Source organism: Mus musculus, chromosome 1 (genome assembly GCF_000001635.26).
Source record: "Mus musculus strain C57BL/6J chromosome 1, GRCm38.p6 C57BL/6J".
In the NCBI taxonomy this organism is placed as follows: domain Eukaryota; kingdom Metazoa; phylum Chordata; class Mammalia; order Rodentia; family Muridae; genus Mus; species Mus musculus.
In genome coordinates this window covers 165,927,498-165,954,709 of record NC_000067.6, presented here as the reverse complement: position 1 = coordinate 165,954,709, position 27,212 = coordinate 165,927,498, and the positions used below count along the sequence as shown (strand labels likewise).

The following is a 27,212-nucleotide window of genomic DNA, read 5'->3' as shown; positions in this document are numbered from 1 at the left end:
GGATAAACGAAAAAATGGAAATATATGAGTAACTATTAGTAAACTATATTCAATTTATTTTATATTAACAGAGCAGTTACCAACTTTCATCGTCAACCGTTGCAGATAGTACAATAAGAATTTTTCAAGAGAAGCTGTAATCTTAGCTCTCTCTCAAGATTATTTTCATCTTACAAATGTCTCTGATATAATTTGAAATGAATGAATGTCTTTTTAAAAAATGTGTCTACTTGCAGGCTGCTGAGCTAATTTTAAATTTGAATAAGAAAATTTAAAATGAATCTAATGGAACTATGTTAACTGATCTTGCTCCTTAGTTATCAGTCTTTACTGTCAGTGTTTTACCATTTGAATCTGGAATTGACTGGTGAGAATGCTCAGCTTTCATTGTACGCATTAGAAGCCCGTTCCAAGTGCATTGTTCCAAGTGCATATCCTAATCCTGGAGAAGCACAGACATAATAAAATGGAGCTTGATGTTCTTCATATGGCCAAGGGCATTGCAGCAGAATATATATCATGTCCTTTATAGCTTTAGCCTCAGAGAGGGGAAGTTGCTAGAGAGTGTTCTGTTTGCTTGCTTGTTTAACTGCTGAGCCCTTGGTATTCTGTGAGAACAATATATAGAATTTTATTAGTTGCCTTTATTCAAAATCAACAGTGAGTGTTCTACTCATATTCTAATCTTTTTAAACAAACCTTTAATTGTGAACTAAGTCTCATGCTTGATTTAACATTTGTTGACTTTCCCAGAACCATTTTTTCATTCATGTACAAGTATTTGGTTGAGCCTCTCTCAGGTTCTACCACATATGTGAAATTGCTGTTAAGTAAATAAGACATAATATCTTGTGTTCAGAAAATTTTCTTTCTAGTGAAAAGCAGAAATCAAACAAGTATACAAATTTTAAAATTATGAGTTTTCAGAGAAAACAAGGTGAAGTGATAGATTAATTGATTTAAAAGATTAATTGATTGTCCTCACCTGAATGAACATAAATTGCGAAGGCCACGGGGCATATTTGACTGAATGTGGCATCCTTTTCCATATGAGAGGATATAATATTAAAATGATGGGGATTTTCATTTTATAATGATATAAAAACTACAACAGCTCTTCACAATTTAAATGCTTATCTTCCTTAACTCAGGGAAATATGTGAGAGGCCCTATCCTAATTTTTATTTTATATTTGGCTCTATAATGTGGAGAACTCAGCCCCACATTAAAACACTTGGTCACAGATGTTTGATTCATCAGCTGTGTTATGTGCTCTGTCCTTATGTATTTAGACAGTGGTGCCACTGTATGTAAAAGCAGTACTTGTTAACTTTAGCAAGATCTTTACATAAGACAAAAGATAATACCAAAGAATCTTGGTGTTTTAGATATACAAGATAATATAAAGACAGTAGCTATAGCCCCAAGCCATGTTAGAGAATTTAAACATAATAATTTCTTTAGAATAAACTGTATTTTATTGATGAGCTGATTATTTATATAGGTTTTCTACACAGTAAATTCTTTTTTCCACAATGAATTCTTTAAAAATGTATGAAAACATTGTTTGTTGTTGAAACTTTAGTGTACATATATTCTTTTCGCGGAATTTTTACTCCTGGCTTCTTTGAGAGTAAAGCTGTAGAAATCTCTGCCATGGTTTTTGTGGATTGTGAAAACAATTGAGAAGCTGTAATTACAATAGATGGGTTCTCTAACTGTCTTGTGGAGTCTTTTCCTCAGTGTCACCATAGGTAGTAAAATGTGATTGCAATGTAGAAGACTTTTCTCTCTAAAGAAGACCAGTGATCCCTTTAAGAAGGGTCATTGTGAATTTCTTGTTGTAATTGCAGAATGAGTGAGTTTGAATATGAAGGAAGAAGAGCCTAAATAGGAGAGATGCTCTGGGGCTGCCTTTCTCTACAAAAGGTAAATCAGAAAGCATCTGCTGTGGCTGTTTTACCATTTTTATTTTGTTTAAGAACAAACATAGTAGGCAGTTTTCCTTATTTGATGAGCAATGATATCAGTTTGACCGGATTTATGATACTGAAAGATTATTGGTAGGAACTCATTAAAGGGCAACATTTTGGAAATTTATCCAACTGTTCTTTTCGAATTCACACAAAATGACACAAACTGAGGCCAAATAGATAGTCAGCATTATTTCTAAGCAATCTAGCCTTTCACTGAAAAAAAAAATCTTCCTGTATTTATCCATTTCCTTTTAACTGAAAGCCTTTTTGTTAACAAGTCTTTAAGCTTAAACCAAAATTGTCCTTCCTTGTCTAAGTCTTCTCTGTCTTGAATTTTTCTTATAGATCTCTATTAAACCAAGCTTTAATAGAGACCACAACTGCTTTGTTCTTTTGAGTTTCTTTCTTTGTATCAATATCAAGGTTACAAAACTGATTGTATAGGATTTCACTCATTTAGTTATAGGTTTGATTAATAAGGTAAAAAATATTTAGCCAGACACTGGGAGCCAACCAAATATACAAATAAATAAATAAATAAATAAACAAACAAACAAATAGTTCAGCTAAAAATCTTATACTCAAAAAATAGAAATTTGTAACATTTCATGTGTTTAGTTAGGAAAAAATACTCCACCAACAGGTAGATAATGAAAATGTGGTATATATATACATAGTAAAATTCTACTCAGTTGTAAGTAGAATTTATAAAAAGGGCTTGATCTGAAAAGTATATTAGATGAAGTAACCCAGACTCAGACAAAAATTACATATTCTCTCTCATGAAGTTCCAAACTTTAAATGTTTGCATGTATAGAAAGAAAGGAACGAGGAAGAGTTGGCTTAGCCATGAAACTAGATAGGCGGCAGTCTCAGGTAGGGCTTTACTGCTGTGAGCAGACACCATGACCAAGGCAACTCTTAGAAGTACAACATATAATTGGGACAGTCTTATAGGTTCAGAGGTTCAGTCCGCTATTATCAAGGCAGGAGCATGGCAGCATCCAGGCAGGCATGGTACAGGAGGAACCCCATGCCCATGCCCACAATGACACACTTACTCTAACAAGGCCATACTTCCTAATAGTGCCACTCCCTGGACCAAGCATATTCAAACCATTACAGAGGCTACAAGGTGGGAAGAAGTGCTGAGCAAAGGGGATAGGACAAAAGACAGAAGTGACAGGAGGCAAGTGGGAAGGAGGCTACTGGAGGTGGAGGGGGCAGAAGAGGAGATGGGAGAGAAGAGAAATAGCACAGTTTGTTGGAAAACATATAAGGAAACCAGATTCTTTATAGGCTAATAAATCTTTTTCAAAAGCAGAAATATAGGCCTGTGGAAACAGCACATCAAGTGAACACCGTTAATACATAGGCTGAAATGGCTCTATGTGAGGTGATTAGTCTGAAGCGCATTCTGAATCCATTTCTTATTGATTCTTTATTGCTGTCTTTGAAGACCTAGGTAGGGTTCATTCTTTCACAGTTCTTTTCCCATAAGAGTGGAGTAAATGCTGACAGTACATTAAGTTGATTCCTTAGGAAAACATTCTTTGAATAAGGTACACCTGTGGTACAACTATCCCAGCTTTAAAAAAACAACATGGTGGCTGGGCAGTGGTTGCGCACGTCTTTAATCCGAGCACTTGGGAGGCAGAGGCAGGTGGATTTCTGAGTTCGAAGCCAGCCTGGTCTACAGAGTGAGTTCCAGGACAGCCAGAGAAACCCTGTCTTGAAAAACAAACAAACAAACAAAAAACATGGCAAGCAAAGGAAAGGAAACAAGTGTGTATTTTTTTCTTTCTCCTGTTGTCTGATTTGTATGTTAAGTCACCTGTCTGAGGCTTGATATGTGTAGCTCAGGGAACCATTTACCTAGTGTCATATGAGACCTTAGGTTCCATCTCCAGTGGCATCTTCCCTCAAACAAAAAGTATGCATGCATATATGACCTAAGAAAATTTCACCATATTACTTACACAAACAGATCCTGATAATAAGGAAACACTTCATTTGAATGTCTTTGTCTTTCTGATTTGTTTTGGTTTTTTTCTCATAAATTGTGACCAATCTTTAGATTTACTTAAAGTAGTTAATTGTCATGCTGGAGTTGAACCCAAGACTTGTACATAATAGGCAAGTGCTTTACTATTGAGCGTACATCTTTAGTCCCCAAATTTTTAAAGTACATTTTATGGGATAGTACTGAAAGCACTTAGCAATTTCACAAAATGACCTCGTTGGTGTCTTAATTAGGGTTATTCTTGGTGTAATGAAACACCATGACCAAAAGCAAGTTGGGGAAGATAGGGGCTCACCCTTCCACATCATAGTCCATCACTGAAGAAACTCAAACTGATGCAGAAGGGGTGCTGCTTAGTGACTTACTCATCATGGTTTTCCCAGTCATTTTTATAGAACCCAGGAATGAGACCGCCCACAATGGGTCAGGCCCTCCCTTATCAATCATTAATTAAGAAAATGACCTTCAGCAGGGTGTTATGGACGCATTTTCTCAACTGAGGTTCCCTCCTTCAGATAATTCTGTATGTCAAGTTGACATAAAACTAGCCAGCGCAGCTTGTTGAGTCCATCATTTTTAACATCTGATGTGTTTGAGCTAACTAGAGGCTTTTTTCTCCATTAACTATTTTAGTATGTCTATGATAGCTTTCATGCTGCTAGCCTAGTTCTTTGAAATGTTACCCATTAGAAATATGTTTTTAAAAAGTTTTAGTACATCAAGACAGTATCTAATAAATTAGATACTAAAGAAATGCATACTTTTATGTTTTTAAAGAATTCAGCAGTGAAGGATGTTAAAGTTTGTGGCTCAGACTTTATACTCTTCCCCATATAAACATTTTCTGTCTTGGAAAATTTGTTTTTATGAAAGGATAAATGGTTAAATTTTCTGCCCTGGGTGTGAAGACCTAGATGGTTGGAAATGAATATGAATGATAGTGAGTGAGTTAGCCTGGGTTCAAGACTCTCCTCTCCTTGTATAATAAAGACTCTTGGTTACCCCTTGGTAATGTTGCATGTAACAGAAACAGACCTGCCCAACTTGATACTCTGCATCTTCTTTAGACAGAGGATACCAGCCAGCAGACTCCTTTCAGAAGGCTAGTAAGCTCCTTAGATTTTATTCTATTACTCTCACTCGGATTCCAAAGAGTAGAATAAATCCCTGCAGTTTTTCACATATCTCTCTGAAGTTTGACGCTGTAAATCAGTGTTCACACTTTACACTGTTCAGAATCTTATAGAGAATTGATTTCAGAACATATTTCTGGAACCTCCGCCCTTAGAGTTTCTAATTTAGTAGATCTGATGTAGGACCCAAGAATTTATATTCTAAGTTGGTGTTGATGATAGTGCTGACCCAGCTACTATCTCTATGACTACAAACACTTTAATTAGGCCAAAGAACAGCCATAGCACATTAATTTAAGGAAACGAGGCACATTCTTTAATTCAGAACTTTAATAAACTGTTAGTCTCTCTGGGTGCTGTTTACTACATTAAGGGAACCCCACCCTTACTCCCATAAATATTGACTTAATTTTTTTTCTCTTTTCAACTTCTTTATGTATGTGTGTGTGTATATATATATATATATATATATATTAGGTATTTTCCTCATTTACATTTCCAATGCTATCCCAAAAGTCCCCCATACCCCCCCCCCACTCCCCTACCCACCCACTCCCACTTTTTGGCCCTGGCATTCCACTGTACTGGGGCATATAAAGTTTGCAAGTCCAATGGGCCTCTCTTTCCAGTGATGGCCAACTAGGCCATCTTTTGATACATATGCAGCTCTGGGGTACTGGTTAGTTCATATTGTTGTTGCACCTATAGGGTTGCAGATCCCTTCAGCTCCTTGGGTACTTTCTCTAACTCCTCCATTGGGGGCCCTGTGATCCATCCAATAGTTGACTGTGAGCATCCACTTCTGTGTTTGCTAGGCCCCGGCCTAGTCTCACAAGAAAGAGCTCAACTTCTTTAGTCAAAACATTTTTCCTAAATTTGATGATTGCCTTCCTCTAATTTAACAGACACACTAGCCCCTGCTGTTAGGCTGGAGGTCACTTTTGGATTAGTAGAAATTTATTTTACTTGAAACTTCAAGCAAAGATAGATTTTTAAAAACAATTGTGTTTTTTTTTTTTTTTTTTTTTTTTTTTTTTTTTACTAAGATACCACAATTGCTTGCACAATTGAAACTTTTTAAATCCGTCTGAGGTCAGTACAACTTTTGGTGAGCCATTACCAGCTGTGTCTGTTGCTATGGAAACTCAGCAGGGACTAGCAGTGTTATAGTTGTAAGGACCACACCTGGCTTATTTGCATCCAATTTAAGTTGAGAAAATTTCTAAAAGAATAAAAGGTCTCTCCTGTGCCAGTGGATAGCAGAAGGAGCTTGTCAGTTTGTAGCCTTCAGGGTGAGTGGGTTTTTCTCTTCCTGGAGGCTTTTAGTGAATATGTTAAAGCTCATGTTTGTTCTGTGTGTTCACATGTGTCAATGTTTTGCTACCCTTTTTGTGTAAAGTGATCTTTTTTGTTTAGGATTTTATCTTTGGTTTATACTTTTAAATTTTTAAAGTGTTTTCCATTTTCATAGAGAACTGAAAAAAGAAATCACATTTTCAAAAAGAAAAATCTAATTTCTCATTTGTGCTCAACCTGTAATAACATTTTAGTGAGTTCTTGCTGCTATACAGGCTTACAGGTGATCATAAGCTGATATCTCTCTTTCAGCATTAAACAACACACACCAACACCAAATCTCTCATACTCACCATTCTCACCAAATGACCAAAATTCCAATTAAATTTTGGACTTAAAAAAACTAGAAAACTACTTATTTTTATGCGTTTCCAGCCACACTTGGGGAATTCTTACACTTGACTAGAAGGACACTACAGGATAAAACTCTGGAAAACATTCTAGAGAGTATGATAATTAAATCCAGTCTTCATGATTCAAGCTTGAGGCTCTTACCACATGAAAAAATAACAAGTATTCAGACTTAATTGCTCAGTTTAGTGTAGCCTGAGTTCTTTATTTTTAGTTTCATTGGCTTTTATAACTGTTAGTGCCTTGGCCTCCCCAAGTCACCATGTAGCTACCTTGGTAGTGTGAGACATTGTTTACATAATGAGAACATTACCTAGCTATAGAGATTTTATAAGAAGCAATGAAATAACTCATCTTAAAATATTCTGAAATATATACACATATGTAACTGTCAGACATACTCTAGACAGATAGGCAACTCAAGTAGCCATATTGTTCTTCTTATTGCTATAACATAATACCTGATAGAAGCAACTTTAGCAAAAAAAGCTGTGTTTTAGTTCACAGTCTAAGTATATCATGGTGATGATGAACAGTGAAACTAGCTCTAACTATGGCAAGAGTATGTGAGCTCATGTATCACACTGTGTCCAAAGTCAGGAGGCAGAAAGGCGGGCTGCTACCTGCTCAGTTTGCTTTCCTTTTCCTTTAGTACTCAGTCCATGATACCTTCACAGATATGCTCAGAGATACAGGTGTTTCCTAGGTAACTATAAGTCCAGTCAAATTGGTAATTAAAAAATAACTATCATGTAGAAGCATAATTAGTAGGATGTATCTAAGTAATTTTTATTGAACATTCTAAGCTACAAAATAAGGAAGGTAGTTTGAACTAATTACATATTTGGCTTTTAAATTTTTTAGAATAAACATGTGTGTGACTGTAGAGTATGTATAAATGCATGTTTGTGTATGTGTGTGCGTGTCCATGCCTATGGAGGCCGGAGGATGATATTGAGTATCTTCCTCAGTCACTTTCCCCTCATTTTTTGAAACAGTGCCTCACTAATTTGTTAGACTGGCTTACTAGCCATTGAGTTCCAAATTCATCCGTCTTCATCCACCTAGGTCACAAACGGAGCTACCATTTATGTTTGGTTTTTGCTTTTTTTATGCAGGCACTAGCAATCTGAATTCAGCTGCCACACTTGATTTTGTGTGCACCATTAAACTAGATTTATTCAGAATTTCATGAACTAGGAATATATGTAAACATATAGTTAAACTAATTATGAAAGAGCTTGACATTAAAATACATGGCAAGTGAAAGTCAGTGCCTGTACTAATCCCTTGCTGGTTGAGGCTGTTGGTGCTCTCTGCTGATGAAGATTCTTGACACTTGAAGACAGTGTAACAGTCAACCAGCAGTGCAGAGTCACCCACTATGTGTGCCTATTACTGACCTTCCCTATTTTCCCAATACAAAATGTGATCTGTTTTTTTTAAAGACTATTTTTAAATTAGTAAAAACTTGCATTGACTTATTTGTATCATTTCTAAACAGTTTGATGTTTGCAGTTTGGGAGCGGTGAATGCTAAAATGAAAATGAGTTTTTGGTTTTGGTTAGGAGAATGCGCCTATTAAAGAAAATCTTTAGGCAATTTTTATCCAGCTTCATGAAAGTACACCTTAAAATATATACTCCAAGGACTTTCTCTTTAACTTCATGTTCTTCAGTAAGGTCAGATTATAAAATTTGTTTTGTAAAGGAAGGAATGGGCATAAGAGAGATGCCTACCTAAAAGAGCTAAATGTGCCCTGGTGACTAGTCTAGAGTTCCCTATTGTATGTGACTTTATTCCCTTAAAGTGTTAGTTATTTTATACAGTTTACTCAGTTTTGCCTTTTTCTCTTTTTGTATTCTTAGACTGGAAAAGTAAGAAGAGCTTTCCTGCCTTTTTAATTACCAAACTACTCTCAATTTTCATTGAAACAATTCAAAGAAAGAATGCAGTCTTTCTATACCTGGTAAATATTTTCTACTAAGTAAAACTATTCCTTTAGTAGCCACTGATAAACCCAGGTGTTATGGTGATTGCCTTTTATTTTATGGATTGTCTATTAAAATGACTTATCAAATAAATAATTTTTCATTTTAGTTCTGAAGTCTGTTTAAGATTTGGTGATGTTTTGGAATGTTACTTGGGATGCCTGTGACCTAGTGAGCAATAGAAATGGAGTCGTTAGGTTTAGCATTTAGTATATCATTTGTATTTTATTATAATGAGAGAGTAGCAGTAATCCTTGATGGTAGTTTAATAGAAGCACTTTGTTACTAATAGTTTTATAAAAATAAATCTAATGGCCAGGCGTGGTGGCACACACTTTTAATCCCAGCACTCTGGAGGCAGAGGCAGGTGGATTTCTGAGTTCGAGGACAGCCTGGTCTACAAAATGAGTTCCAGGCCAGCCAGGGCTATACAGAGAAATCCTGTCTCAAAAACCAAAAAATAAAATTAAATAAATAAACCTAATGAGTAAACTGTTATTTAACATTCATTTAAACAATGATCTAAGATTAGAGAGAACAAGTGACTTGTTTAAAGATGGTCAGCTAAGTAGTAGAGAACTGAAACAGACTCCAGATCAGAATCTGTTATTGGTTTTTTATTTTTACGATTTTTTTTTTACTTTTTTCAGTTTCCTTAAATATGAAGTAATATGTCTAAAGAATAAAAAATTTGTAGTAACATTTCATGTGTTTTTATTTTCTTTTGTTATAACTTAGAGTCTATAGGAGTAGAGAAGACACTAGTTTCATGTGTTCCTTGTAAAATATTTCACTTACGCTAACAACACTGTTGGCAACTCTTTGCTGCCTGGTGTGTGTGTGTATGTGTGTGTGTGTATTTAAAACTTACCTACAAACTTTTGAGAGTATTTTGTGCCTGTTTACTGACAACATTCCCACTATATATATAAAAAGTGTAAGATTAGAGGAAATAGGGAGAAAGAAGAGAACGTATATAAATTATTTGGTCCTTTTTACAAGTTACAGTCTTCATCAGTGTTTGGTAACTACATATTTGCTGATTGTTGTGATACTCTGAAATGTGTCTTCCTGGGATTGTCATAGAGTGCACACATGGACAGAGAGAGATCTTTGTCTTTATTTATAGTTTAAGTCTTCTGGAGAAAATATTATTTCAGTATTAAAACGTGGAGAAAAGGAAAAGAACAGCACCTTGTTCTTCAGTGATGTGTTTCATTAGTTCTAGCAATCTGTAGATATTTTACCATGTACAACAAACATTGCTTTTTTGCTATGGTTAAAGCCTAGTTGGAAGACAGAAATATCCATGAGTATCTACTCTTATTCTTTTCATGCATTAAGAGTAGCATTTATTGAATGTTTATCAAGAGATTATAATAATACCCGAATTATTTTTATAAACCCTGGTTATTTTAAAATACCATTCTCACTTTAGGAATACCCTTGGATACAATCTCCCTTTCTTACACGGGCAAGCTTAAGTTCACAAGCCATATTAGTTCCTAGGGATGCCACATGGAACACCACAGCTGCAGTATCTTAAGCAGCAGGAACTTACTGCTTCATAGCTCTAGAGAAGTGGCTCTTGACCCTTCTGACTGAGACTCTTTAGTACAGTTCCTCATGTTGTCGTGACCCCCCCAAGTATAAAATAACTATTTTTAAAATTAATGTTTTCATTGCTGCTTCATAACTAACTTCGCTACCGTTATGAATTTCTATGTTTTGTTTTTTTGGAAATAGAAGTTTGCCAAAGGGATCATGACCCACATGTTGAGAACCACTGCCCCAGAGGCTGTCACTCTAACATAAGGTGTTCTCAGGGTTGGTTCTTCTGAGGGCTATGAGAAAGAATCTATCCATGTTTCTTACCTTCCTTCTGTGTTGGCTCTGTTCAGATTTCCTTGTTTTATAAGGACAGAAACACTAATGACTTCATCTTATTTAGTTGGTTTTAGTATAGTACTAAGTTCATGCATTCTAGGCAATCTCTGTAGCACTGAACAACCTCCCCAACCCAATCATATCATCTTAATATCATTTCCAAAAGCCATATGTCTAAAATTAGGTCATGTTTGCTGCCAGAAATAACAATCATTCCATAGCAGATAGTAAGCCTTCCATTCAGCATTTCCCCCCACCCTGCCTATGGTGCCCATTTTAGTTTTATTTAAGGCATTGCTTTTCTACTGAGGAAACAGTGCTGTACATGCAATGCTCTTTCTTCTCCCTGTGTTTTATGGTAAAGTATGGAGGGTACCCAAAAACTTACTGTAGTAGCTCTAAATTTAAAACTGCCACAGAACTTGCTAAATTTAGGCCCTTCATAGCTTTTTCTGTGGAATGTTGTGTCTCTTTTTGGACTGACTTAACTCAGTGATGGGCCCTGAGAAGTGCCACAGAGGGAGAAGCTCCCAACTCAGGAAGCGCCAGGCATTCCTCCTGGCATGCAGCTAAACCCTCTGTTACAGCTTGGAAGTGATGGGGAAGTTGTGAGTTGCATACTTTCTCCTGGTGTTCAGCTTCTTTCTCTGCAGTCTGATTCTTACCTTGCTAACTGATGGTTTCATTGTATTTGTCTAGAATCTGTTGTTTGTCCTCATCATTGATCTTGCTTGGAAGAATCTCATTTTCAACTTTTGCTGTCATATTGAAAGCATAGAATTCCAGTGAATTCTTTGGTAATACGTTATTTCTCTGCTTCTCTTCAAGCTTGTACTTCCAAGCTTCCTGGACCATTCATGCATTATCTTTCTTACTCAAGAGGCCCTTGTAAGTGGTGATGGTGATCTTGTTCTCCTTTGTGCTCTTGTCTACATTAGAAACATTGAGGGTGCCAATGGCATCAATGTCAAAAGTGACTTCAGTCTGATAAATATCACAGGCTACACAAGGTAGGCCTATGAGTTAAAATTTTCCATGTAGGTTGTTTTTGGTCATGGCTCTTTTACCTTCATATACTGGAATGAGCATAGCTGCAGGTTGTAAGAACAAGTGGTGAAGATCTGTGTCTAGTTGGTAGGAATGATAATATTATGCTTGGTGAGGAGAGTCACGACTCTACCAGCAGTTTCAGTACAAAGGAGAAGAGAAGTGTCATCCAAGAGGAGCAAATCCTTAACCTTCTCAGAATTGTTTCCAGATAGAGTTGTCTCCAGTTGGCCACCTGGACAGCGTATTATAAGCAACAGCTTCATCAGGGCTAATGCTCAATCAAGTTCAGTTTTTTTTTTTTTTCCATTGAAGAAATCTCATGGAAGCTTCTGAATCCTGGGGATTATGGTAGAACCATCCACCAGGACATTGTGACTTGTCTAGCTTGACATCTCAAAGGGGCTTTTCTACAGAGTCCACAGTGCCACAGAAATAAGTCAGCATTCAGTTCTTGAGCAAAGGTAAGGGTAATGGAGTTAATGAAGTCAGTTCCTCAGAGAAAGAATCAATCTCCCTCCCAGCTTAGGTGCTAGAGGAGAGCGTGCCCCTTTGCCAGCAGTACATAGACATTAGATAGCTCTCTTGTTTTTACTGATGTTCTAGTGCTTGCATTTAAACAGAGCAATAAAATGGTTACCATCCAGTTGTCAGTCTTCTCTACCCAAGTGGGTGCTTCTAGCTGTAAATTAGACCTCAAAAGTGAGGGTTGACATGTTAAAAATGTCACCTAAATATCTCGGCACATTTCTTTCAACTCCAGCCTTCCTATCTAAGCTATAAGCAGTAGCAGTAGTAGTTGGCTAGTTGATAATTTTAAGTACATTGAGCCCGGCATCTACATCTTTGGTTGCCTACTTCTGAGAGTCATTGAAGTCAACTGGCACCGTGATCATAGCATTGGTAATCTTTCCAACATAGGCTTCTCCAGTTTTCTTCATCTTTGTCAGAACCATAGAGCACACCTCCTCTGGGTAGAAAGAAACTTTTTGACTCCCCTTTGTATTCTACTTGGACATTAGACCTGTGTGCATCATTCACCACCATGAAGGACCAATGCTTCAGATGAGACTGAACAACAGTGTCATTAAACCTACACCCAATCAGACATTTGGGTGTTTTGTTTTGTTTGTTTGTTTGTTTGTTTTAAATAAAACAAAACTGTAGTTGAGGTTCTTCACAATCCAGTTCTTCACAGTGTCCTAGGTTCATCACTGTGTCAGTGATTCAGTAACCATGGTCAATGGCAATTCCACTTTCCTTGCTTGAAGACACCTACACACGGGAGGCAATGCTAAGATCAATGCCAACTGCAGGTCCTTTAGATATGTTTGCTTCCATGTTGGTCCAGCTGTACTGACAAGAAGGCCACACAACCCTGAAAATTGCTGATATATTCAGTGAGTCAGTTTCATAAACAGGACAGTTTGAGATAGTACATTGCAGTGCAAATAAATAGTATTTTTAAATAATGTGACATATCTAAAATACAGATTTATAATTAATTTTCTTTTTTTTTCTTTTTTTTAATTAGGTATTTTCTTTATATACATTTCAAATTTCAAATGCTATCCCGAAAGTTCCCTATACCCTCCCCCCGCCCTGCTCTCCTACCCACCCACTTCCGTTTCTTGGCCCTGGTGTTCCCCTGTACTGGGCATATAAAGTTTGCAAGACAAAGGGGCTTCTCTTCCCAGTGATGGCCGACTAGGCCATCTTCTGCTACATATGCAGCTAGAGACATGAGCTCTGGGGTACTGGTTACTTCATATTGTTGTTCCACCTATAGGGTTACAGACCCCTTCAGCTCCTTGGGTGCTTCAACATCCTTAATCACCAGGGAAATGCAAATCAAAACAACCTTGAGATTCCACCTCACACCAGTCAGAATGGCTAAGATCAGAAACTCAGGCGACAGCAGATGCTGGCAAGGATGTGGAAAAAGAACACTCCTCCATTGCTGGTGGGATTGCAAGCTTGTATAATTAATTTTCTAATACTGTCTAATGTCTGTGGAGATTTTATTTTAAATTAACTGAGTTTCTAACATAATAGACTTTGGAGCTATAATATGATGTTTTCAGCAACTCTTTCTTCAGACAATAAATGATGACACAGAAGCTGAGACTGACTTAGGTCTAAGCTTAAATATGAACTTTAATACAATTCAGAGGGGCTAATGTGGACTTCTCTTCCATAAGATACTGAAAAGTCCATCAGAATTCTGTGTAACTGATTATAAGTACACTCTTGACAGTAAGTAATCACTCTTTCATAACTCTAGATTTCTATTATTATCATGTTCCTATGATTAGACATTTTTGAGAGTTTGGGATAGCAAAACTACACTGGTATAAAAACCACCAGGGTATGACAGTACTCATGAAGTTTTGTTAATAGTAGATATATTTCATTCATTATTGTTGCTTTAGTTTATGGGTATGGGTATTTTGCCTGCATATATGTGTGTGCACCTTACTTTGTGCCTGCAGAAGTCACAGGACAGTGTTGGGTCCCCTGAGCTGGAGTTATGGATGGTTGTGAAACATCGTGTGGGTTCTAGGAATTGAGCCTGTATCCTCTGCAAGAGCAGCCAATGCTCTTATCCACTGAACCATCTCTCCAGCCTCTCATTCATTGTCATTTTTATTTAGTTTGTCTAAATTATGCAAAATTTGGTAAGGAATCTTTTAAGTCTATGTCTGTCTTTTTCACCTTCTTTCCTAGTGCAGGACTTTGTTAGGCAAGCATTCTGCCATTGAGCTACATCCTCAGAGTTTTTCTTCAAGTTTAAAAACATTTCAACAAGTTTCTTTGGTGCCCTAGATTCTTTTTTGGATGGTAGTGACGTTAAAAAACAACAACAACAACTAATATCTGATGTCATATGTCTTCATTGCTGTTCCATGTGCCTAAAAAATACAGTGACAGAGGGTGGAGAGAGTCTTAAAGTTATACTTATCTTTATGTTTCTAGATTTATTTTTATGTGTATGAGTGGTTTTGCCTGTATTATGTGGGTGTCTGGTGAAGGCCAGAAAAGGGCATCGGATCCCCATGGTGGTTGTAAGCTGCTGTGATGAACAGTTCTTCCTAACTACTGAGCCATCTCTCTAGATGTTAACTATTGAGCCATCTCTCTAGACTCTAATGCCTTTTTTTTAAGACTTATTTACTTATTTTACGTATGTGAGTACACTGCAACTGTTTTCAGACATACCAGAAGAGGGCATTAGATCCTACTACAGATGGTTGTAAGCCACTGTGTGGTTGCTGGGAATTGAACTCAGGACCTCTGGAAGAGCAGTCAGTGCTCTTAACAGCTGAGCCATCTCTCCAGCCTATACTGTAATTCTAATATAGTATTTTATAGTTTATTTTGTTTTGTTCCTTTGTTTACAGGATTTAAATTCTCTTTTCAACAGTGATAAACCTAGCTCAGTTTATTAGATTTAACCTTCCTTATGTAACCAATTTCCTGATACCCGCCTTGTTTTTGGGCTGAATTGTGAATGCTATCATTATTTTTATGACAAATGTTAAACTGGTCAGATTGGCTCTACCATTGTTTCATTTGACCCCTCTACTGTGTTTAATTTGAAAAAAGAAGTTGGTTTCTTGGTGGGAGCTCTCTGCTATTGATGGTTTCCCTAGAACATGAACAGTTGGCCATAAATGAATTAGTCAGGAAGAATATAACATAACCTTAGTTCATTCAAACCAGACAAAGGTTATTTAAAATGTATATTATAATTTGGTTATTATTGCTTTTAATTTCTTTTCTGATGAAACTTATAAGGTGTCTTTGTAATCATGCTTAACTTAAACTTTAAATCATGAAAGTTGTTCTGTGAGTGAAAAGATGGGAAACTAAGCATTGTATTAGTTTCTTTTCTATTTCCATGAATACAGTACCCTGACTTGGGAGGAGGGAGGATACAGTCCATCTCTGGCAAGGCAAGCATGATGTCAGAACTTGAGGTTGTCCAGAAGTCAGGAAGCAGAGCAAGAACAAGATGTAGGGATTGACTATAAAACCTCCCCAAGTGACACGTAGCAAAGCTCCAACCCTCTAGATGTTTCACAGCCTTTCCAGACAGTGCGGCCAGTTGGAGAGTCAACACATGATCATACTTTTCACATTCAAATCCCCAAGACACCATACCTAATCCTTCCCAAACTGTTTCACTAAATGGGAATTAAGCACTCAAACATATAAACTCATTCTCATTTAAAACCACAACAGGCATAATTTTGAAATGTATAATTTTAATGTTACCTTGCTACCATATGATAAATACTATTTCCTGTCCTTTCCATAAATGTGTTACCCCATCTCATATCTCCAGTCTAGCTTAAATCTAGAAAAGAATTATTGAAGTACTTATTGGCCTCTTCTGTCAGGGTATCTATAGGCCACTAATCAAATCCTAACCCAGGTGTTAAAAGAAGGAGATATAGTTGAATTAACTCTTGCTGATCTTACAGATTTTTAAGGTGCTCTTTTTTGGTTGAGTTTTATAGTATGTACATTTAACTCTGTTATAGAACTTATCTGACCTTTCCTTTTGGATATAAATGGTCCATAGTTGGGAAGTATAAGGGAAGGGTGTTTCCTCTCATTCTTTGCTACTATTTGTAGAAGTCTGAACATTCTTAAGAGTATTTAAACCTGTTGTTTAAAGTGTTTATTTCAAAGATGGCCAAAAGGACTGCCTTCTTATTGCCCTTTTCACTGTAGCCCAGTCACCTGCCCAGGTGAGATTTGTAGTAGAAGGGAATATTAACCTGGCAAGCTAAGACCTTCCTTCTCTACAGAGGCAACTTGGGACTATCTTGGCCTAAGGCAAATGATACTAACACTGCTTAGGTAGAACCAACAAAGATTGCTTGTCTGAGGCTAAAGGTCTTACTTGCTTGGATAGAAAACACCAAATTATCAAAGAAAAAGGTATCTTAAAGATGTTATTGTATAGAGGTTTTGTATTTGTTGTTTTGTTTTGTTTTTTTTTAAGGCAAATTACAGAGCTGGTATAAAAGGGAAAACAAAATTTCTATGAATGCCGAAGAGGAGAGGATGAACCATTTTATTAATACCAAGTGTATTCTAGTCAAATAAGTACTAAGTATGTCATGGGAAATGGAGATGTAGATTTAGGTCCATTTCATCATTGCTTCTCATCCTTCCCACCTATAGTAGAACTTGTCCAGTCCAACACATTGTTCTTAAACATTCATTTGGAATTAGCATCCCATACCATATTCTTGCTTATTTTAATACAAAGTGTAGTATAAAATTGATATTTTTAATGATGTGCTGTTTATCTGATGACTCCATGTTTGTGTGGCATCTGTGGTCTCTCATTCCTGTTTCTGCTTCAGGTCAAACTTTCTACTCTTGATCCATTGTGCCCGAGATAATTTAGGCAACCATAGGTATATAAATGCATAAAATACATGTCAAATATTGACTGATAGTAAATCATAATGTTACTTTAGAATATTTTCTTGGTATGTATATTTTACCATGTTAAAATTAAAGACTAATATAAATTTGCACACTAATAAGATGGACCTGCTTATTTATTTTACATAAATGTCTTACTTAGTTGAATATTTAATACTGCAAAATATAGTGCCTTTTAACAACTTTTAGGGTTGATTGATATTTTTATTTTTCCAGTCATCAGTGTTGAGAATACCACTTCACACTTTCACATCGTGGAAAATGGCAGAAGTAAGTTTAGGCCCATTTTAGCTATTATTGGAAATAATGTTCTAATGCCAAGCTAAAACTCATTTAACAAATTTTTTAATAAAACTTGGATCATAAAGCTACACAGCCATTCTTAAAATAAAACCTTTTTTAATACAATCAAAGATACAGGGTGTGTGTGTGTGCGCGCGCGCACGTGCTTACATATATTTATATACACCATGTGTATACAGGTGTCTGAGAAGACCAGAAGAGGACATTTGATCCTCTTGAACTGGATTTATAGATAATTACGAGCCACATGATGCAGATTCTTAGACCAGAACCTGGCTCCTTTGTCAGAGCAGCATCTGCTATTAACTGCTAAGTTATCTCTTTAGCCATAAAGATGCTGTAGTTTGATACTTATGTACTCGGAATGATAGGAAAATACCAGTCCTATATGTCTCTATAAGAGCAGAAAACCTTGTTTGTAAGTACAGTTATCATACTTTATAACACACAGTGATGTTGAGTCTGAACTGAGGGACCTGAAGCAGCATGGCTGGCAGCGGGAAGTATGGCAGCATGTAAGGTTCATATTGTATGTTCAGACCCCGGGCTGCAGGGAAGGGCATAGTATAACACTGGACAAATACTGACTGGAGCACCCTGTTTATTACATGTATATTTATTGCACACATTTTATTTCATAACCTATTTTAAAAATCAGACATTGGAATGCTTGAAGACAAGTATAAGTAAAAGGTTATTAATGAGAGGGTGGGTACCCTACTTTCAGCAACTGTATTATCTGTATGCACTTTAAACATGATGCCTTTGCTACCAATTATTAGTCTCTTTCCTCAGTACTGAAACATGCCTGCCTGCTTGCTTTAGTCTCTTCCCCCCTCACTCTCACTCTCTTCCTAACCCTCCCTCCTCCCTTCCCACCCTCTAGTTCTCTGACAGTGTAACTTAGCCTTAAGTTGTGTAGGTCTTGCAAGAACTTGGATCTTGATGTCAGTAAAATCTCCTTTGAAATCCTGACCTGGAATTATTAATATGCCATTGAGTGGAAGGTGCTTTAGTTTTCTGTACTTTGGTTTCTTTATTCCTAAGAACTTAATAATGTTTGTATAAGTGTCCTGAATTCTTTATAATATCTGAAACGTTATAACTTAATTTCAAACTTTAATAAACATGTTTAATGAGGCTATATATGTACAGAACGTTTTTCTCAAACACGCAGAGGTCCATTAAGTGGTATTGCTTGAAAAAATAGTTATTTGGCATTTCCGTGGCCCATTTGAGGACGATGCACATTCTAAGTAAGAAACTGTCTTCCTCGAGAGTCTGATGTTGATGGGAGCATGTTGTATAATAGGCAGCAGTCAGCTAATCTTCTGTTAATTTGGTAGTATAAAAAGATTCACATATAATGAATATCTGCTCTCAAAGATGCTTTTGTACACTCTTGCCTGCTTCTGCATTTATACAGTTGTCTTGTTTTAAGTAGGACTTTCTCTTGACGGTGTGCGTTAATAACTGGAAAATTCCCTATCAGTAGACTAGCACCATCTTGACAAGCCTGTGTTCTGCTCCTACCTTGCTAATTGTTTCCTTGGGATTATTTGGATTGTGTAGAAAGCCTTTTGCAAATCCTCTTATTACTGAAGTCATTGTTGCCAGCAGGAATAAGATTAAAGGTGCTTAAGTCTGTAGAGTTGTTTCTAATTTGTCCATGTCATTTCAGTGGCATTTTAACAGAACTCTGCCTCTTGCCCCTCCCTTCTCCCCTGGTACTATCTCAAGTTAGGTCCAAGATGCCAGGCCATTGGAAGAAATCTCATTTTATCCTCCTAATTATTATGCTGGCACTCAGGAGATAATTTTTCCCTTCATGCACTGCCAATTAATATGCAAATGTGCTGATAAATATTTATGTATTCATTTAAATTATGCAGGGAGTGCTTTCAGTGTATTCTGTAAATGAATTGTTCCTGGACTTCAAAGTGCTGGCTGCTGTGCTAACGAGGAGAGATTTGCATAAGGCCCTAATCACACGCATACTGATTAAGCTTCATTATGGAAACTGCCAGCTGCAATCTTTGTTTCTATTTTATTACAAAAAGAGGAACTTTTCATGCTTCAGTTGCCTTGACAATGTCAGTCCTCGCTGGTAGAAGAGACTAAAACTCCTCAGAGCAACTGAAGTTTCCTTATTCAGTTGAAGATTGCTATGGTGTAACTGAAGTTGTAGTTTGCTTCTCTTGTTAATTCACTTTCCACTCTTCCCACCCTTGTTCTCTTAAGAACATAGTACAGATTTGTTAGAAATAGTAGTTTTTCCCCCTCCCCAAACGCTACCTGTTCCTTCTTGCTTTGGACTGTCTGCACCTCTTGAAGATTTTACAGCCATGCTGGACTGCAGTGACTGTGTTCTAGGTGGGTACCAGCACAGTTCTGTTTTACAGCGTTAATATGGAAATAGCATGTGTGGGATTGACTATGCATAAACGCTCAATCATATATGCGACCAACATGGGGGAGGGGAGGGCTTGAACAGAGAAGGAGGAAAGCATTTGCAAGGCAACAGCATGCTTGAGTTTGCTGTAGGTCCCTCCTTAGGACCAGCTCTTCTGGTTCAGAGTGTATTTTCAGCAAATAATGTATTTGAATTTGCCTTGCATGGAGGAAATTTTTGCTTTTGGGAAATTTCCAGCTCTTCAAGTGTATTTTCAGCAAATAGTGTATTTGAATTTGTCTTGCATGGAGGAAATTTTTGCTTTTTGGAAATTTCTATAGAAAGTAGTATATATAATTTAAAATACATTTTAAATCAGAAACAAAATAAATGCTATATCAAAATAATATATACATATTAATAAAATAGTTTACCTATCTAATAAGAATCCCTCATACAAAACCAAAAATCCTAAATGAAAAATTAAGGTGGTTCATGGTACAGAATTAATATTATAACTACTACTATTGTGGGAAATTACAGAGGTTCCTGATCAGTTTACAAAGTTACTGGCCATTCTCAAAATTTGTCACTTTGATTTCTTAAATCCAGCTTTATCTTAGGAAATTACAGTTTTATGTGTTTTTGCAAGGCTGTTAATAGTAAGTTTCCTACAGACCCAGGAGCCTTTGGGAGGTAGAGGCTCTGCTTGAGTAAGTGAAGCGTTTTGGGTGACTAAAGATGGGTCGAATAAATCATGGCTTAGATAAGTCATGCCGCACGGTGGCCATATTTTGTGAGGCCTTCCTCTGTTTACATGAGGATGACTGCAGCCTTTTTAAGTCGTCTGATACAAAGTACAAGAATTGGATATCTTAAACTTAGAACTTCAGCAGATGAGTTTTATTTCCTGTGTGTTATTTTCTATTTTGGAAATTAAAGCAGTTAATGAAAAAGTAAATTGGTACATCCAAAATATCTGAATTCTTATACAGAAAACATGGTTAAACTCAAGTTAACCATATACTTGTCCATCAGAGTGAAAACTGCTATGTCAGGGGTGCACATGATACAAACAACAAACTGATGTTAGAAGTTCAGCCCAGCAGTAATTTATAGACTGCAAATTAGACTCATGATCAGTTAAGTGACACATGCTTCTGTTTTTTCTATTACTAATAAACAAAAGTATCAGTGAATAACTACTTGTATATTTTCTTCTAACTTACCAAGTTTGAAATTCCAGAAATGAAAGAAAAATGTCTTTTCAGCTATATTTACCATTTATTTTTGAATATCAGAAATTAAATAACTACTTAGAGTCATTAAAACAGACTTCCCATCGTTAAATCAGAATTTTATCTATTCATATTTTATTTATTTATAAAAGATTATTCTGTTTGTGTTTGAAGTAATTTTGTAAAATGCCTTTGAAGGTCTTGACAGTTCAATAAAGGTCCTTAGAAAAGTCATGTAAAATACCTGTGGCATAATTTTCAAATTCATAGGTGTGGAAATTAGGTATTGACTGCAAGGCCAGGCTCATGATTTGCCGAGACTTGGGGTTTTTGGTTACTGTAGTGTCTGTGCATGAGAAAATTGTTAATTCTGTTTATATGTGTTTACTGATTGTTTTTTGCACTTTGCTTTAAAATAAATCCTTTTTAAGGAAAACATTGAGTGTACATACAATGATATGTTTTGAGTTTTGTGATACGTTAACTTTTCTAAGATTTTAGTTAAGTCATACAGAAAGCTGATTTTTACTAAGTTGTGCACCTGGTTCTTTCAAACCTTAGTGTGCTTTCAGGTGGTATTTAAAATTTTCTGGACAGTGAGGAAGGAAGTTGTAGAACAACCTCATTTATGACCACAAACATACATGTCTAAGACCCATAAGATATGTATCAGTTACAAAAATTTACTATATTAGAAAAGATATTGTTCAGAGTCTAGAAAACAAGCTGCCCAATTTCTAGGTTATGAAATATGAAAAGTTCCTAATATTTTTCCCCATTTCTTATACATGTAGGTAATGCAACTATGGGCAATATGGTTGGGACTTACAATGATTGTCTTGTCTTCTTAATTAAACATTTTCTGCAGATGATTTTTCAAAGTTGTTATAATATGGTTTGATTTGTTCGCTTATAATAACTTGGTTAATGGTCCTTTATAATGGAGTAGAGATAGAACTTACTTGGTAATAGTCTTATTTTATAACAAACATTAAGTCTGTAGTGAATGTAGAGCCAAGTGTCTATTTTGTCTATTCTGTTGACCCTTGGGAAGAAGTAGCAGGGCATAAGTTGTTCTTGTCTCCTTTCCTACATAATTTTTGGAATTGCTAATAGTGGTTGACAATATTTTACTATGGAAACCACAACTTAATAAACTAGAAATAATAACCCTAAATTAACTGGTTCATTTGTAGGTGGTTGTGACTCTTAGAACTATAGAGATTCCTGTTAGACCTTCTGGTGCAGTTTGTTATGCTTGTTTTTAATGAGGCATATGTTTGGCCTACCACCTTATTGGCTCTAGTTTGGCTAAGGAAGTCAAATGGATGTGTTCAGACAAGTTTCTTTTCATCTGTTAGATTATTATTTACTGAATTTGTCTTAGTTGTAGTTAACTAATATCTTTGCTTTTAGAAAAACAATCATTTGAGAATAACAGTTCTTACTTTCTGAGATACTTCCAGCTTCCCAGTTTATTTTAAAAGTGTATTACACATGCCTCTTATAAAGAATTGATTTTTTAGCATGTCAGACTGTAATATAATATTTTTTTACCTTAAATTTTTCTCTTAGAAGAATCTTAAATTTTATTAATTTATTTATGAGTTCCTCTATGATTTAGGAACTCCTGAATATTTGTCAGGTAACCTTTTTACTCAATTTGTAATGTTGTAGCCTGCCGTATGCTATGCATGGCCTTCTTGAAATGAACCACTGTGATATTAGCTAACCCTGGCCTTGGCCATCGTTTTGCCTCCTTAACTTAACCTTAACCGCTGTTTTTTTAAACACCTTCTTTACCTTTGTCTTATTGCAGACTCAAGAATGAATAATCCATCAGAAACCAATAAATCATCTATGGAGAGTGAAGATGCCAGCACAGGTAAGAAAACATTCTCTTATCCATCTTTTGCATTTGTTCATAGAGCTGAAATGAGAATGTCCACTTAGCTTGGATACATAGTTGACAAATACAGAGAAATTTGTGTATCTGCTTATGAAGTATGATGTAGTACTTGTAGGGACTGCAATTGTATTTAACATTATCTAACTCCTGAGGAGTGCATCCTTTTTCAGATTCTATCCATCAGAGAAACTAGAGGTAGTTATGGGAATGGTCCTTTGGGACACATAGTCCTAGGTCTGGATTATGGATCTTCATTTACTGTGTCATATGTGCCAGAAGCTGTCAGATTCTTGGTTATAGGTATAATCAGAATAGTAGATGTGGTCTACCCTGCATTTGATATAAATTATGCTAAAGTTTTGATTGTGTCAGAAGTTATAAACTTGTCTAGTATATCCTTTCATTTTATTTTAATAAAATGTATACTTAACCCAAACCTTTTAACAAGAGAAAAACTAAGTACCATATAAATTTAAAAAATGAAACTCTTTGAGAGAAAGGTAAATCTATAAATATATATTCAGCCCATCCTTGTAAGTCAGTCAGCTCATAGGACATTTGACAGTCTAACTATCATCTGACAGATACGATACAAAATTTCCTCAGTTTCTGCTAGAGGCAAAAATCAAAACAATAAACCATATGAAGGAAATTATGGGCAAGGAGTTATAGAAAGTCATTATCAGGTAAACTAGACTCTGCTTACTAAAGGGTTTAACTTCTCTGACTAACATTTCACGACATGTCTACCTATGGGAGGTAGTAAGAAGGACAGTCTCTCTTGAACCTTTGTTTTCCACTACTCCTGATCATAGGTAGAAACTTTAATTACAGTAGAAGATTGGGTTGACTCAGTGGAAGTCTTGTGTCTGCACCTGTGTCATTGTAAACTGTCCTGTATTTGGAAAAACACGGAAGTACTTTTTAAAAATAGGTACTTCTTTACGGGAGACTAAGGCTTTCATGTTCAGCTTTGCATATTCAGTATGTCCCTGCTTGTCTTGTTGAAGCTTGCTGAATAGCTACAGTGGCATCTCTTCCCCAAGATGAGGGAAAGGAGCATTGCATTCTGTCCAGCCAGCTTTCTTGTTTCTCTTCCCTGTCTGGACCCCTTGTTTATCTTATCACTGCCTTATGCTGATATAAGTGGCCTTTCTAAAGGAGTGGGATTTGTTTGCAGAGAGTAACTAGGCAATCAGACCTATGAATAGGCTCGGAAGTATGGGTAGGACTCCCACATCTAAAGAGTACCTCCCAAATTTCTCGAAAGGAAAAAAAAAAAACTCAGAATGATTACAGAATGTTGAAAATATCCATGATGTCAGACCCCTTGAAAATCTATATTTACTTTTAATACTACAATTTCTCTACTATTTATTGGGTGCCTACAATATTTAATTTCAACCTTTGTTTTTTTTTTTTTTGTAAACGTTAGTGCTATGCATATTATCTGATTTCATTTAAATTCATATGACAAGTTAGATATTATTTCAAAGACTAGGGAGTTAAAGTATAAAACCAGAGAAGAAATAAAGGCAAGTTTAGACTAGCACCTGTGTAAGGTTTTTCTCATGAACTATAATACATAAAATTGAAAATTTAAGCAACATATTATGTGTTCAAACCCAAAGTCATTTCTAGAACTGTATAAAATACATTCTTGCTGGGACACTTGGTGAACTTTGTGAATTACTCGCCTTGTGAGAATATGGGATGTGTAATAGATCCTTCTCATAGAGCTGAGAACTGTCAGTTTACACAGTCACTTTCTGTGTTGTGTCCTTGTTTGTTTTAAGAAACAGTGATTGGCCTGGAACACTTTATATAAATTTAAAAAAAAAAAAAAAAAAAGCTGGCCTTGAACTCCTAAAGATCCTGGGGCTTCTCCCTGAATTCAGAGGCGCGGTGACAATTCAGATAGATACTTATTACGACCAGTAACTCATTTTCCTAGACTTCTTTGCTTCTCCATCACCAGTGGTAGTGATTAATATTCTCTTTTCTCTACAAAGAGAAAATTAATTGCTTTTCTGTAAGATCTCTGCTAATATAGTACCATCTAGCTAGATCAAATATGAGCAGGTTACTACCCTGAGAGGCATAGAGCTCACTTCTTGTTTATTTGCTGCAATGTGCCCTATCTTCATAGACACAGATTGTTTCCACATTTTGGACCATTTCAGAATCAAAGCACACTTTATTGATTTCTTAGTGTTAAGGGTATGCCGCTATGCTCTTAGCGCTCTCTGCTGGTATTAATTTATTAGTTTAGAAATATAGATATGTTTGAGTTCTGTGTTGTACATTAGATTATTACTATTATATATATTAGAAATAAAATTACGGGTTTTTGTTCTGTTTTGTTTTCTTTTGTTTTGTTTTAAAGTAGGATGTAATGGGTTATGCCCAGCAGTTGGAAAATTAAAGCAGGAAGATTATCTTGAGTTTCAGGCCAGGCTAGACTACATAACAAGACCTTGCTTGCCTCAAGAAAAGAAAACGTGAAACACAGTGACACCATTTGTGCCATGATAAAGAAAATAGTAGCTTATTTAGATCATGTTATGCCTGTTTTAGTTTTCATTTTAAAATTCAGTGAACTATATAGACTGTTTGCTCTTTTTCATTTGTTTAGTAATTTGTGTGTGTGGGGGGGTTGTTTGTTTGTTTTTGTAGTTCATGAAAAAGTCCAGATTTTAAAGAAAGGAGCCCTGAATATTATATAAAACCAAAGTCTAAAACTTTATAGGTTCAGGAGACAGTTGTGTCGACCTCTTTTTCCTAAAATGATCACAGCTAAGAGTTTGCTTTATAAGATTTTAAGGGTAATGAGAGGTATGAAGGTCAGGCATTCTGACCATGCATTTTAGACAGACAATCTTCATATGCACACAGAAAATTTGTGATTCAGGTTTGTTCAGGATTCTGTCTTATATGTAAAATGTTATAGGTGTTATTACTAGATTTGGTACAAACAGATGAGACTCACAGTCTTCTTAACAATCTACCAAAAGCCAAGACATTAACAAAACTGGTTCTGGATAGTTTATGGTGAGTTATCCAAGATCAAGCATAGAAGAGCAACATAATGTTATTAAATGGCCTGCCTACCTGTCTCCCTCCCTCCCTCCCTCCCTTCCTTCCTTCCTTCCTTCGTAAATTATTTTTTAAGTGGGGTATAGTGTGGTACATGACTTTAGAATCAGCACTTGGGAGGAGTTGCAAAGAAATAAATACAACACACCAAAATAGATTCAAAAGACTGTACAACTCAAGGAACTTCTTTCTATCCCATTAGATTATACATTCAGAACAGAAGCTATTAAGCTTCCTTCACGTTGAATTTTATACTTCACTATCTAATATATTTTTATGCGGTATCAGCTATCAAAACCAAAAAAAAATCCGTGGCAGAGTTAGAAAAGAAATTAGCTTCGTATCCCTTGTATTTGTATCTGTTTCCTACATTCAGTCAGTCCTTCCCTCACCCCCATAACCTTTCTTCTTCTTTTTTCTACATGTGGTATCATGGCCCATGTACATTTATTTGCATATAACTGGCTAGTTTCCACATGAGGGAGATGATGTATTTTTTTCTTTCTGAGGTTAGGTAACGTCATTTAATATTACACAATCAAAGTCCATCAATTTTTCTGCACATTTTGTGATTACATTTTTCGTTAGAACTTTATAGAATTTCGTTTTATATATCATATTTTCATTGGCCATTCATCTGTTGACAGACCAGATTCCAATTTCTTGCTTTAGTGAATAAAGCAGCAAGGGGTGTAAATATCTCTATGATAGATTGTGGAGTTGTGGGTATGGGCCCAGGAGTGACAGAGTAAGATCATGTAGTAGTTCTATTTTTAATTATTTGAGAAATTTCCAAGCTGATTTCCACAATGACTACACTAATTTGCATATCTCCCAACAGTAGTGTCACCACATCTTCTATCACATTTGTCGTACTTACTGATGGCAGCCATTCTCACTGGGGTGAGGTCTTATCTCAGAGTAGTTTAAATTCTTATTTCCCTGTTGGCTAGGGATATTAACACATTAAAAATAGTTATTGGCCATTTTTGTTTGTTTGTTTCTTTTCTTAAGTTATCTATTTAGCTTATCTGCCCATTTGTT

General features: G+C 36.0%; 1 protein-coding gene and 1 pseudogene across 11 annotated transcripts in view; one reads left to right on the top strand and one right to left on the bottom strand.

Annotated features, from left to right (window-relative positions):
- Pou2f1 (POU domain, class 2, transcription factor 1) overlaps window positions 1-27,212 on the top strand; it is a 137,600-nt gene that overhangs the window by 48,040 nt on the left and 62,348 nt on the right. For 3 of the 11 annotated variants that reach the window (XR_373598.2, NM_198932.3, NM_011137.3), the window contains exon 2: window positions 22,983-23,048. Coding sequence is in view for 10 of the 11 variants with exons in the window: in NM_198932.3 (NP_945150.2) it covers window positions 22,983-23,048 (66 nt within the window). In the remaining variant the exon portion in view is untranslated. Of the gene's footprint in view, window positions 1-1,623; window positions 1,930-8,707; window positions 8,809-19,761; window positions 19,907-22,982; window positions 23,049-27,212 lie in introns of those variants that run through there. The other 8 variants (XM_030252286.1, XM_030252287.1, NM_198933.3 and 5 more) reach the window with 6 other exon arrangements.
- Window positions 11,205-13,093, bottom strand: Gm17976 (predicted gene, 17976; annotated as a pseudogene).